The sequence below is a fragment of the Hibiscus syriacus genome, unplaced genomic scaffold, assembly GCF_006381635.1.
Source record: "Hibiscus syriacus cultivar Baekdansim isolate YM2019G1 unplaced genomic scaffold, ASM638163v2 tig00111088_pilon, whole genome shotgun sequence".
Lineage (NCBI taxonomy): Eukaryota > Viridiplantae > Streptophyta > Magnoliopsida > Malvales > Malvaceae > Hibiscus > Hibiscus syriacus.
The window spans coordinates 1,243,807-1,259,160 of record NW_024062978.1 but is presented as its reverse complement, the minus strand read 5'-3'; the positions used below and the strand labels follow the sequence as shown (position 1 = coordinate 1,259,160).

At 34.4% G+C, this 15,354-nt stretch overlaps 1 protein-coding gene and 1 pseudogene across 1 annotated transcript; one reads left to right on the top strand and one right to left on the bottom strand.

Annotated features, from left to right (window-relative positions):
• Nucleotides 1–960: 960 nt before the first annotated feature.
• Nucleotides 961–2,912, top strand: LOC120152219 (annotated as a pseudogene).
• Nucleotides 2,913–4,696: 1,784 nt separating this feature from the next.
• LOC120152457 (GDP-mannose 4,6 dehydratase 1) lies at nucleotides 4,697–5,950 on the bottom strand. Its single transcript, XM_039164678.1, has one exon. The coding sequence runs from the start codon at nucleotides 5,903–5,905 to the stop codon at nucleotides 4,772–4,774; it is 1,134 nt and encodes a 377-aa protein (XP_039020609.1). The 5' UTR covers nucleotides 5,906–5,950; the 3' UTR covers nucleotides 4,697–4,771.
• Between the last annotated feature and the right edge of the window lie 9,404 nt (nucleotides 5,951–15,354).

Genomic DNA, 15,354 nt, shown 5'->3' with positions numbered 1-15,354 from the left:
TTTTTCATATGATATATAAAATAAAATAATGGGTATAAGTAATCTGTGTAGGAAGACGATAGTACCTGGGGACAGCCTTCAACCATGCGCAATCGAGCGGTCCTGCCCCTCTCCTTTTATATTCTCTTTTGTCTCTCTCTCTCTTTCTCATTTGTCTCTCCATTCTTTAATGCCTCTCCCTTTTCACATCTTCTTCTTCGTCGTCATCCCTTCCCTTCTCCGTCTTCATCCTAAATTCCCGAAACGAATAATTTAACTCCACGACAATAGTTTTACCAGGTAAGCTCTTGAATTTTCGTGGAAAATCAATTTTAATTTCAACACTATCGTTTAATGCTCAAGCACTGTCGTCTTATATCACCTTCTTGCACAAGTTTTACATCAGCCGCTTGTTTATTTAGTCGTCATTTGCATATTCCAACACTTCATTGGAGATGGGGTTTCTTTCATTTCCCTGTTTGAGCAAAACCTAGTAGTGTCAGTGTGAGGAATGCTATGGAAATTCTCGACAAAGAGACAAAGTTGACAGACTCCATTTTCATTTTCAACGAGACAAGGACTGTTCAAGTGCTTCATTCTTTTTCTTCTCTTTATAGTTATTATCTCTTACTCTTTGTCAGGCTTTGATCCTGTCAAACAGAACTTTTTCTCGTTTTGTTTGTTTTTGAAACAAGGAGTGCTTACCTTTTTTTTTTCTTTTTCCCATTCTTCACCTTACTATATGTCGCAGAGTAGTTTAATTTCTTTGATTAATTATTTACATATTATTTGAAAGAAAAAAGTAATTTTTTGTTTAGTAATTGTTAAAAGTTTAGTGATGGAAACCTCGTTCTAGAAGTTTTCATTTCCACCATTCACCCAACACTAGACAGCATCATTAGCTCAAACCTCTACCTGTCACAACTGGCCCTTCAATTTGTGTTTACAATATCGTTTTCTTCAACCCTTTTTTCCCATTTTACCTTCAGCTTTTTTTTTCATTTTTCTTCTCTAAGTTTTTATTGGTTATGATTTAGAGATGATGAACTTATAAAAGAGTGGTGAATTTGATGCAGAAACAACAGTTATGATGGAGTCAAGTGTCCCACCAGGATTCCGGTTCCACCCCACTGACGAAGAGCTTGTTGGCTATTACTTGAGGAAGAAGGTCGCTTCACAAAAGATCGAACTCGATGTTATTAGAGACATTGATCTCTATAGGATCGAACCCTGGGATCTTCAAGGTTCTTTTCCCTTTTCTTTTATTCAGATATTTAAGATCGACCCACACCTAGGGATTATGGTTTAACATTTGCACCGGAATCTAATGACCCTAGATTTGGATGCATATGTTAACCCTAAACTTTTTATATATACATATATATATATATATATATATAAGTGTAGATAGATGCCGGATCGGATATGAGGAGGAAAAGGAGTGGTATTTCTTCAGCCACAAGGATAAGAAGTATCCGACGGGGTCGAGGACCAACAGAGCAACCCTGGCTGGTTTCTGGAAAGCAACGGGGCGGGACAAGGCAGTGTACGATAATATATCGAAGCTCATCGGCATGAGGAAGACTCTCGTTTTCTACAAAGGAAGAGCTCCGAATGGGCAGAAAACTGACTGGATCATGCATGAATACAGGCTTGAATCTGAAGGCAATGCACCTCCTCAGGCAAGCACATATGATTTTACTTCACTTTTTCTCTTGATTATCAGTTTATCACTTTCTATATTGTCATCCCTCTCATTTTGAACACTAGTTATTGATTAAAGTGAGAAAGGTGTTAGTATTATCATGGTCATCCAACATTCTGAGTAGTTTTAACTTTTAAACAGGCTCTTTCTTGACCTAATATTTCAAATCATAATTATATTTACGTATGATATCATTCGATCCTCTAAAAACATATGAATTTATACACTATCAACATTATCGAATATAAATCCATGTAGCTAAAGCCTAAATTTGAATATGCCCCACTCCACTAATAGAATTTATATGATGAAAGGAATCAGTCCTTTTTGGTATTCATAAAATGACCATTTATACTGATATGTCAACATAAACTTATAGAAAGAAGGCCTCCACCTGAAAAAAAGTCAAAAAAGTTATTAGTACTAATATCATGAGCTGTCAGTTTTCAATTTCATTTATCTTTTTTAAGTTTTTGCAGGAGGAAGAATGGGTGGTTTGTCGAGCTTTTAAGAAAAGAATCACCGGTGGACAAGCCAAGAGCATCGGTGGCGGGTGGGACTCGATCTACTTCTACGATGAACCAAGTGGTCTGAGCTCGATGGTTGATCCAATGGAATACATGTCGAGGCAACCCCCGAGTTTTTTACCTTTGTGCAAGCAACAGACGACAAAGGCAGATAATTTGAACAACTTTGTTTACTCTGATCAGTTTATAGAACTTCCTCAGCTAGAGAGTCCTTCACTGCCATTAATGAATAAGCCAAGCTCGATATCAATCGTATCAGAGAATAATAACTATGAAGAAAAAGATGATGACCAGAAAAGAATGTGCAACAACACCACCACCAAGAAAGTGACTGATTGGAGAACCCTTGATAAGTTTGTTGCTTCACAACTGAGTCATGAAGATAGATATAATCAACAAGGAGCTGCCTCAATCTCAAGCTTTGACGCTAATAATTGTAGTAACTCGGACATGGCGTTACTGTTGTTGCAAAGCAGTAGAGAAGAAGGGAACAAGTTGAACAGAATGTGATATTGGAATATGCATATTTGATAAATGAAAGGAGGTGAAAAAGAAAAAGGAGACGATGAAGAAAGCTTCTATTGCTTAGTATTAATTATAAATATTTTATGCATAATGAGATGTATTTTTGTAAAAAAGAAAATTATGGTTGTGAAACGAGTGAAGAAATTCTCTCCAATGGAAACCAGTCATTTTACTCATCTTTAACTTGATTTTATCTGCAACCAAACATAATATAAACTAGGAAAAACATAGAATGAGCGGCTGATCGGTCGAATCTGAGTGTAGTCTTAGTGGGACCATGGTTCGTCTAGCATGCGCTAGGCAACGTGGCTCCTGTCGGGGCATGCCTCTGAAGTTATGTTTTCCTTTGACCATATGTTCATGGCTAGCTAGCCTTTTCCATCCCATGTTCTCTTAGTGCCACACAGCAATAAAACCAGAAGCCAAAAACAAGAACAACTACTGCATTAGCTTTCTTAAAACAATCACTTTCTTCAGTTAAATTAAGAGATAATTAGGTACCTTTTCAGTATAGTCAGCAATTAGTGTAACGGTTGACCCCAAAAACAAGACATACTTTTTCGGAGAACAATGATGCTTAATCATAGCACACTAATAAAGCAAAACAAGACCCCATGTTTGATGAACTTTTTACATGAAGAAGATAAGGTAGAAACATACGTTGAAGAAGAGAATAAAGAGCATTTTAAGCTGTAACCAATCACAAACTTTGAAATCAACTTGAAAATAAAATAAAAAGACAGAACAGGTTCTGTACAATGATGAATGTATGGATAATATTAGGGAAACTTTGAAGGCATGACCAAGATAATAATCTCCACACATTCTTCGGAGTTGAAGCTATGGTGATCTCATGGACTTTTCAACATGGCTTCATCCCTTAGCTGGTCATTAAAATCATGAAAGCGGATCAATATTAATCAAGTTTGTTGATCATTACAGATATTGGTTTGTCAACCGAATTGTATAGACAAATCTTTTTTATATAATATGTCCTTTGATTTGTTTTAATTTCTTGGATAATGAAATACATTCGTTCATAATTTTCTTTTGGAAAACACATTTCTTGTATTGATACCTTTCATATCAAAATTATAAATTAATTATTTTTAAGAACTAATTTATTTAATTTCAAAATTAAATAATAGTTTTATCTAATAATTATAATTCAGAGAAATTATTTGTCCCATTAACCCATTTATATACATGAAGAAACATTGTTGGAAAGAAGAACCGTTGTAGATCCTCTGTTTTTTCTTCTTGTTTTGGCCATTTTTGAACCTGCAGCAATGGGCGCCTCCGAATCTGCTCTGTCAGCAAATTTTGGAAGCGTTTGATTGCTTTATAGCCATATATTAGTGTTTGATTGCAATTGGGGGAGAATTTTGTGTGATGAATGGCATAGCTGGTAAGGTCACAGCATATCCTACACTCATCAATGTTTGTTATTTCAATAAACTTGGCTGAATTGAGATTTTTATTTTCAAACTTGAAGCTCAAAAGACAGACATGAGCGTAGAGAAACTGGTAAACTGTATCAATTTGAACAAAATATAATTTGCATGCAATTTTTGTCATTCTTGTGGAGTATGAGGAGCTAGGGTGAGACTTGAAGAACTCTAGATTTATAGGAAATGCCCTTTTATAAAAAAAAAAACTTGCCGACTTGAAGCGAAAATGTTGTAATCTTTTTCTGTGATTGTTACAATTAGAACTTTACTGACAAAGTCCTTTCCACAAATTCATTGCAGTCGAAGATAGGAGACGAAATATTAGTTGAAGAAGCTTTGGCAATTAAACTATCATCCAAAGCCTTCACAACATTTATCAGAAGGTAATGCAATCTTAAATTATATAGAATGTGGCTAAACATTTTTGTAGAATCTGATTAAAATTTTCAATTAAATATAATTCAAGTAGTTCATACATTGCAAGTGGAGCATGGGGAACTTAAAGGCTAAGTGAGGTCCTCATATCAAGGCAAAATCAAATAAACTTAACTGTATGAATGCAAGTAGGAAATTTGGAAATGGTCTTAAGGCTGTTGTTGGGCATCCATGTAACCTGCATCAACCAACACTTTCTCCCTTTTAGCCAACTCAATATCTTCATCAACCATCATCTTCACCAATTGCTCGAATCCAACTTTGGGTTTCCACCCAAGAACCTTTCTTGCTTTACTTGAATCACCTTTCAAATTATCCACCTCGGCTGGCCTAAAATACCTCTTATCAATCACTACATGGTCTTTCCAGTTCAGCCGAACATACCCAAAAGCCACTTCTAAAAACTCCTCCACCGTGTGCGACTCCTCGGTCGCCACCACATAATCGTCTGGCTTCTCCTGTTGCAGCATCATCCACATAGCTTCCACGTAATCCCCAGCAAAACCCCAATCCCTCGAAGCTTGCAGATTCCCCAAAAACAACTTGCTTTGCAACCCAATCTTGATCCTGCCAACGGCCCGAGTAATTTTACGGGTCACGAAATTCTCTCCTCTCCTCGGCGACTCGTGATTGAACAGAATCCCATTACATGCGAAAATCCCGTACGCTTCCCTATAATTGACAGTGTACCAATGCGCAGCGCATTTCGAAGCCGCGTATGGAGATCTGGGGTGAAATGGGGAATCTTCAGATTGTGGCGGAGGAGTGGATCCGAACATTTCCGAAGATCCGGCTTGGTAATACCTGATATGGCTCCGACCCGTCTCGGCGATATGCGATCGAACGGCTTCCAACAAACGGAGGGCTCCAGTTGCCACCACGTCAGCGGTGTAATCAGGGATCTCAAAAGAGACGGCGACGTGGGATTGAGCAGCCAGGTTGTAAACCTCGTCCGGTCGGATCGTGTCGATCCAACGACGAAGCGAGGAAGCGTCGGAGAGGTCAGCATAATGGAGCTTCATCCGAGCCTTGTGGGCGTTATGGGGGTCGATGTAGATGTGGTTTATTCGCTGCGTATTGAAGTTGGAAGAGCGGCGGATCAAGCCATGGACTTCGTAGCCTTTGTTGAGAAGGAACTCAGTCAAGTACGAACCGTCTTGACCGGTGATGCCGGTGATTAACGCGATCTTGCGGTCGGGAGGTGCCTCGCCTTTAATGGTGAAGGATCCAGTTTTGGATCCGACACGGGAACTGTCATTTTGGCTTTCCATTTTGGAGTTCATAAAAGTCTGATGCTGCGGCTGGATTTTGAGGGCAAGAAAAGACACGGTTTCGGTGATTTGGGCGATTAGTGCAGTTGCAGTGGTTTTATTATTAGGGAGAAAGGGTACAATGGTCAATTACATCCCTCCAAACCTACCATTTTGTCGTCTCCATTGCGATGCGAGTAGGGTTGTAAAATTGAGTAATCGTTCAGGTTTCAGTCGGATCCTGACAGGTTAGGTAAAATCGGATACATGTCAAGTCAGGTAAATTTGACATCAAATCCAGATCGGGTTCAGCCCAGGTCAAATTAGTTTGGGTTATTTTCATATTGATTTGACACCAGATACAGATCGGGCTCAGGTCAGATCATTTTCAGTTCGGATCGTTACCAGTTCAGGTCAAAACAATTCAGGTCCTAAGCAGTTAAAAAACAGGTTAATTTAGGTTCGGATGGACTTCAGGCGGATCTCGTTCATATCGGGTCACATCATTGGCAGATAAAATTCAGGTCGGATCTCTATCAAATACGGATTGAGTTCAAATCAGGTTATTTTTTATTTTTGGATTAATTATTTTCATCTTTCGTGAACGTTGAATTGCAATTTGTAATTGTATATGATTTAGAGTAAATTACTAAAAATATAAATAATCATGGTTTAATTTTATGAAAAATACAAATTTAAGAATTAAATTGAACAAATATAAAATTATAAAAAAAATTAAATAAATTAAACAACACACATTGATGAGAGATCAAATTGAAAAAATTTTAAATTGTGAGGTTGAAATCAATACAAAAAAGTACTAAATTATACCCATTTAAAAAGTTATGGGCCAATTAAAAAAATAGAATTAAGAAATAAGTAAGGATCAATTTCATATGCAAATAAAATTTGGAGGACTAAATTGAACAAATATTAAATTACAAATAAAATTTAAATAATTAAACAACACATTGATGAGGGATCCAATCGAAATAATTTTAAATTGTGATGTTGAAATTAATACAAAATACTAAATTATACCCATTTAAAAGTTGGGTCAATTTAAAATAGAAAGTAATAAGTATGTGTTAATTTCAGATGCAAATAAAATTTGGAGGACTAAATTAAACAAATATGAAATTACAAATAAAAATTTAAATATATTAAACAACACAAAAGGGGTCAAATCAAAATAATTTTAAATTTTGAGGTTGAAATTAATAAAAAAAATACTAAATTATACCCATTTAAAAGTTATGCCAATTTAAAAATAAATAAGTAATAAGTATGGTCAATTTCAGTGCAATAAAACTGGAGGACTAAATTGAACAAATATGTAATTATAAATAAAATTTAAATATATTAAACAACACAAAAGGGATCAATCGAAATAATTTTAAATTGAGGTTGAATTAATACAAAAATGTACTAAATTATACTCATTTAAAAAGTTATGGACCAATTAATAAATAGAAATAAGTAATAAGTTGAGAAAAAATTAACAACTAATATATATATATATATATAATAATATATAAACTATATAGTTTATATATAATATATGTATTATATATAAACTATATAGTTTATATATATTAGCATAAAGTATAAACTATATACATGTAAAACTATAATACTATATAGTTATATATGAACTATTGAACTATATAGAAACTACATAGTTTATTTATAATTATATAATTATATAAGCTATACAATTTATTTATATATTATGTATAATTATAATAATATATTGTATAAATATATAATTTATTACTATATAGTTTATATATATTATGGTTTATTTTTAGGGTTAGGGTTTAGGGTTTAGGTTTATTTATTTTTATTTATATTTATTTATATTTATATTTATATTTATATAACTACTACTATAATTATATTTATGTACTATATTTTATACTATTTATATAAACTATAGTTTATATACTATGTGAACTATAGTTTACATATGAACTATATATATATATGTATACTAAGGTTGATATTTATATGAACTATAGTTTACATATAAACTATAGTTTATATACTAACTATAGTTTACATATAAACTATATAGTTTATACAAACTATAGTTTACATAAATATATAGTTTATACAAACTATAGTTTACATATAAACTATAGTTAATATTTACATATGAACTATATATAAACTATAGTTTACATATGAACTATATATATAAACTATATAGTTTACATATGACCTATATATAATATATACTATAGTTTATATTTATACTATATTTTGCATATGACCTATATATATATCTATAGTTTATATTCATATATATATTATATATATAAACTATATATTATATAAATAATATACTATAATATAATTTACATAGATATATATAAAAACCCTAAACTATACATTATCTTATTAGTATATATAACTATATAACATATATAGACTATATCGTATATATTATACATTATATATAGTTCATTATATATATAAATATATATTATATAGTTCATTAGTATATATAAATATTTGTATATAAACTATATTATTAGTTCATTAGTATATATACTATATAGTATATATAAACTATATATTATATTCATATAAAAATATATATAGAATTGAAAATTATAAGGATCAAATTGAACAAATTTTAAATATGAAGCTTAAATTAATAAAAGTAACATTAAATTGATAGACTATATTTATATTAATTAGAAATTATAAACTAGATTATTTATAAGTTATATTATATATTATATTAATATTAATTATAAATAGTTTATTAATATAAATTTTATAGGAATGAAATTGAAAACATGTCCCAAAATTAACATTTTCTCCCGCCTCTTCCCGGCCAAACCCTCCCTCCTTATTTTTTGTCTCTCTTCTTCCCGCTCAACATCTAAAATCTCCCCCTTTTCTCTCGTTTTCCCTCTTTCATTGTTGTTTCCTGTTTTCCCTGCCTAAGGTTTAGTTTTCAGAAAATCTGGTGACGAAAGGTTTGCCAGCATTTCTTCTTCAAGTAATCAACAAACTTCTTCGGTTGGAGTCAACCCTTATCCAACTGTGCCACCGCCTTCCTCTCAAATGTAATTCAATTCATCGTTTTCCTTGTAATATCTTTGGTTTCTAATTTCTGCTTTTGAAAATGGGATAAAATGAGCTAACTTTTCAAGTGGAAAAACATTGCTTCAGCGCAGGATTAGTGTTGGGAAATAAACCAAGTACAAGTAATTTCCCTATAACCAAATTAGTGAGAATGCAAAATAAAAACGGAAAAATAATACCCGAAATTGATAACGGAGTTCAGCCAATTATGCTTACGTCTCCGGATTGTTGCAGATCTTTTACCAAGAGAGAAAATTTACAGGTGTTTACAAAACACTCACTACTCACAAGAAAACTCTCTAGTATTGGGAGAAAGAAATGATTTTTGTGATGGTTTTGAAGCTAAATGAGCTAGGGTATTTATAGTTGAAACTTAAGGACTTAATCTTGTAAATACCCTAAAGCCTAGGGATTAATTGTGATTATCCCATTATCATTTTCAACAAACATCTACCAAACTTTGAAAAACTATTTTTCAAAGAAACATTTACCAAACTTTGAAAAACTATTTTTCAAAGAAACATTTACCAAACTTTGAAAACCATTTTCAAAGAAACATTTACCAAACTTTGAAAACCATTTTTTCAAAGTTGGTTACCAAACTTGAAAACCATTTTCAACAATCTCCCACTTGAAGACTGATTTTAATCTGTCTTCACACCTCGATCAATGCAACAGCTTTTCTAGTCTTGTTACTCTAGCATGCCAACTGAAGTTGAACACAACTTCAGTTTGTCTGTAGTCACCGCTTGTCAACATATCTGCCGGATTTGAGCTCCACTGATCTTTCAAGTTTCAAAATCTCATCTTCCGGAAGAGACCGGATAAAATGATATCGCAATTGTATGTGCTTTGTCCTGGAATGAAAAGACGGATTCTTTGCTAGATGTATAGCACTTTGACTGTCGCAATACAAGACATTATTTTCTTGTTTCTTGCCTAACTCTTCCAAGAAACTTTGGAGTCAAACCATCTCCTTGCTAGCTTCCGTAACAGCGACATATTCTGCTTCAGTTGTGGAGAGAGCAACTATCTTCTGTAGTTGAGAAACCCAACTCACTGCGGTTCCTCCTAGAGTATAGACATACCCTGTAGTGCTCCTTCTGATGTCAACATTTCCGGCTAAGTCAGCATCTACATAGCCTGTCAGTATCGTATCTCCTCTTTTGAAACAAAGTGCTTTGTTTGTGGTACCCTGCAGATATCTGAGGATCCATTTGACTGCTTCCCAGTGTACCTTACCCGAATTATTCATGTATCTGCTAACAGCTCCCACTGCTTGAGCAATATCTGGTCTGGTACAAACCATGGCATACATCAGACTTCCAATCGCTGAGGCGTACGACACCTTCACCATGTGTGCACGTTCTTCCTCCGTCTTGGTGATTGTTCTTTGGAGAGTCTGAAATGAACACTAAAGGTGTACTTACTGTTTGCATCTTGCATGTTGAACCTGAAGAGTACTTTGTTGATATACAGCCTGTGATAATATCAAGTCCCTGTTTTGTGTCTCTCGATCCTCATCCCAAGAATCTCTTTGCAGCGCCCATCCTTCATAGCAAACTACTTTGACAATTTTTGCTTCAAGTTTATAATCTCTTGCATGTCTGAGCCTGCATGTACAACACAACAATAAAATAATGAAGCTATTGTCAAACCTCTTGATGTAGCAACAATGATCTGCTTGGCATCTGGTAAACCACTGCTACTCATGAAACTATCGAACTTCTTGTACCACTGTCTAGGAGCTTGTTTTAAACCATACACTTTCTTCAACCTGCATACCAGGTTTTTCTTGTCTGCCTCTATGAAGCCTTCTGGCTGCCTCATATAGATTTCTTCCTCCAAATCACCATGAAGAAAAGCTGTCTTTACATCTAACTGCTCAAGATGTAATTCTCTGCAACTACAATTTTCAACACCAGTCTAATTGTAGACAGTTTCACGACTGAAGAGAAAATTTCATTGTAGTCAATATCTTCTTTTTGCTGAAAACCTTTGACAACCAATCTCGCTTTGTAGCGTTTGCTCCCATCGTGCTCTTCTTTGATCTTGTAAATCCACTTGTTGTGAAGCGCTTTCTTGCCTGGTGGTAATTCAGCTAATTCCCACTCTGATTTGACAAAAGCGAGTCCATCCATCTTTCATGGAAGACTCCTACTTGACTGAATCCTCCCTTGCATTGCTTCATCATAGCACTCTGGTTCACCATTGTCAGTCAGCAACAAGTGCAAAGAAGGAGAATACCGTTGGTGGTTTAGGAATTCTGGAGGAGCGTATAGTTCCGGTGTGCCTGGTCTTCTTGAACTGCTTCAGGACTGATCTGAACATTTTCCAGAAATCTCCTCAAACTCAGCAAATTCCTTTGTTTCAGCTTTGGTATTTGAGCTGCTTGATTCTACATTGACCTGTCTTTGTACATCACATTCTCATTGAAAATGACATCTCTGCTTCTAATGATCTTCCGATTTTCATAATCCCAAAACCGGTAACCAAACTCATCACCACCGTAACCAAAAAAATACGCATTTGTTGGACTTGGCATCAAGTTTACTTCTTTCAGCAGAGTTTATGTGTACATAAGAAATACAACCAAACACTCTTAAGTGTGAAAGGTTTATTTTTTCTTGCTCCAAGCTTCTCTGGTATTCCGCCATCCAAAGAAACTGAGGCCCACGGTTGATCAGGTAGGCTGCAGTGTTGATAGCTTCAGCCCATAGAAATTTGGGCAATCCGGCATGTATCCTCATGCTTCTGGCACGTTCATTCAGAGTTCTGTTCATGCGCTCTGCTACGCCATTCTGCTGCGGTGTTATCGGAACTGTTGTCTCCATCTTGATCCTATTGTTTGCGTAGAAATCTCTGAATCTACTATCTCTGTACTCTCTTCCATTGTTAGAGCTCAACCGCTTGACTTTTAAACCAGTCTCATTTTCCACCATGGCCTTCCATTTTCTGAAGGTATCGAAGACTTCTGATTTCTTCTTCAGAAAATAACCCACACCTTCCTGTTGAATCATCGATGAAGGTGACATAATATAGTGATGCAAGAGATGGAACTGGGGATGGTCCCCATACATCAGTATGAACCAATTCTAACCTTTCTGCCTTGGGTGTCTTGCCAATCTTTGCAAAACTGACTTTCTTTTGTTTGCCAAAGATGCAATCATCGTATAGTCCGACATCTACATTCTTTAGATCCGGCAGCTTCCCTTTTGACAGAAGTATCTTCATTCCTTTCTCGCTCATATGGCCAAGCCTTTGGTGCCATAGGTTTGATTTTCCATCAACATCTGCTACTGCAATGATATTCTCTAAATTTGAGGTTACATAGAGAGTACCAGTCTTCTTACCACGAGCAATGACGAGTGCTCCTTTGGTAATCTTCCATTCACAGCTTGAAAAGGTTGTACTGTATCCTTCTCCATCAAGCTGTCCTACAGAAATCAAATTTTTGAGACCAGGAATATGTCTCACTCCTGTCAGCTTCCAGGTGGTCTGGTTTGGCAGCTTTAGTCGGATGTCTCCTTTTCCGATGATCTTCAAGGTTTCATCATCAGCAAGATGAACCTTTCCAAAATCACCACTGACATAGTTCTCCATGATTTCTTGGCATGACGTGGAGTGGAAAGATGCCCCTGAATCCCAAGATCACTTGTCTCCTCCGTCATGTTGGTAGATTCCTGTACGCCGGTATTTTTCTTCGGTGCTCGACAATCTCTTTTGAAGTGGCCCTTCTTGCCGCAATTATAACAGGTAAAATCTTTATTCCTGTCTTGATTTCCTCTTCTGGATTTCGATCTTCCACGATTTGAATTTCTTTCTGAAGTTCTCCCTCTGGACTCCGTGTGCAAGGCTGAGGAGGTTGATGCTTCACCCGATTCTCTCCGTCGAATTTCTTCGCTTAGTACCAGATCTCGAACATCGTCGAATTTTAATTTGATGTTTCCCGACGAACTGCTGACTGCTGTAACAATAGCATTCCAACTGTCTGGTAAAGATGATAATAGAATTAAAGCTCGAACTTCATCATCAAATTCAATTTCCACTGAACTCAACTGGGTTGTGATTTTGTTGAGTTCATTTAGGTGTTGTGCCACCGATGCCCCTTCCGTCATACGCAAATTGAATAAATCGCCTCATCAAATGAACTTTGTTTGAGGCGATGGCTTCTCATACATACTGGAGAGAGCTGTCATAAGACCCGCCGTGGTCTTTTCCTTTACTATGTTGAAAGCAACATTGCAGGATAACGTCAGTCGGATAACTCCGAGGGTTTGTATGTCGAGAAGAGCCCAGTCTTTATTCTTCATGCCCTCTGGTTGTTTTCCTGAGAGGGGTTGATATAGATTTTTCTGGTATAGAAAATCTTCAATTTGCATCTTCCAAAATCCAAAGTCCGCACCATCGAACTTTTCAATTTTCACATTCCCTTCGTATGCAGTCATCACTCCCACTCGAATCTAGCTTCGTTTGGATCGTTTCTGACAATTTTTGACAACCGCCGTGTATTAGAACACCTCCATCGACAAACTCGTATCGCCGACCGAATTTCACTATTCACGAAATTCACTATTTATATGAATAGTAACCCAAATAGTAACCTCGCAAAAAATTGACAAAATTCACAACCGAAAAGCTTTGATACCAATTGTTGGGAAATAAACCAAGTACAAGTAATTTCCCTATAACCATATTAGTGAGAATGCAAAATAAAAGCGGAAAAATAATACCCGAATTGATAACGGAGTTCACCAATTGTGCTTACGTCTCCGGATTGCTGCAGATCTTTTACTAAGAGAGAAAATTTACAGGTGTTTACAAAACTCATACTCACAAGAAAACTCTCTAGTATTGGGAGAAAGAAATGATTTTGGGATAGTTTTGAAGCTAAATGAGCTAGGGTATTATAGTTGAAACTTAAGGACTAATCTTGTAAATACACTAAAGCCTAGGATTAATTGTGATTATCCCATTATCATTTTCAACAAATCTACCAAACTTTGAAAAACTATTTTCCAAAGAAATATTTACCAAACTTTGAAAACCATTTTTTCAAAGTTGGTTACCAAACTTGAAAACCATTTTAATACTTTCAACAATTAGAAAGTAGTAGTCTATATTAGAATTAATGTTTCATTTTAGTCATTTATCCATTTTTAATCCTTTTTCTTAGTAACTTTGTAATGAGCAAAAACCGATTATCAAACAGAGACATAGTTTTCATGTATAATGGAATACTGTATTATTTTTCTTGTATATGAAATAGTTGTATGTGAATTGATATCAAACTTTAATAATCTACACATTTTTGGTGAAATAATTATAGTTTTTAATTGTTTACTTTAGTTTTTGGAGAAAGAATGATTTTTGGGATAGTTTTGAAGCTAATGAGCTAGGGTATTTATGTTGAAACTTAAGGACTTAATCTTGTAAATACACTAAAGCCTAGGGATTAATTGTGATTATCCCATTATCATTTTCAACAAATATCTACCAAACTTTGAAAAACTATTTTTCAAAGAAATATTTACCAAACTTTGAAAACCATTTTTTCAAAGTTGGTTACCAAACTTGAAAACCATTTTAATACTTTCAACAATTAGAAAGTAGTAGTCTATATTAGAATTAATGTTTCATTTTAGTCATTTATCCATTTTTAATCCTTTTTCTTAGTAACTTGTAATGAGCAAAACCGATTATCAAACAGAGACATAGTTTTCATGTAATGGAATACTGTATAATTTTTCTTGTATATGAAATAGTTGTATGTGAATTGATATCAAACTTTAATAATCTACACATTTTTGGTGAAATAATTATAGTTTTTAATTGTTTACTTTTAGTTTTTGGAGAAAGAAATGATTTTTGGGATAGTTTTGAAGCTAAATGAGCTAGGGTATTTATAGTTGAAACTTAAGGACTTAATCTTGTAAATACACTAAAGCCTAGGGATTAATTGTGATTATCCCATTATCATTTTTCAACAAATATCTACCAAACTTTGAAAAACTATTTTTCAAAGAAATATTTACCAAACTTTGAAAACCATTTTTTCAAAGTTGGTTACCAAACTTGAAAACCATTTTAATACTTTCAACAATTAGAAAGTAGTAGTCTATATTAGAATTAATGTTTCATTTAGTCATTTATCCATTTTTAATCCTTTTTCTTAGTAACTTTGTAATGAGCAAAAACCGATTATCAACAGACATAGTTTCATGTATAATGGAATACTGTATTATTTTCTTGTATATGAAATAGTTGTATGTGAATTGATATCAAACTTTAATCTACACATTTTGGTGAAATAATTATAGTTTTTAATTGTTTACTTTTAGTTTTAGCAGTTTTGGGTTAGTGAAGAGAAATATTGATTAGAT

What these genes read in the sequence shown, in the direction of transcription:
- LOC120152457 (XM_039164678.1), bottom strand. Translation starts at nt 5,905, where the DNA reads ATGAACTCCAAAATGGAAAGCCAAAATGACAGTTCCCGTGTCGGATCC.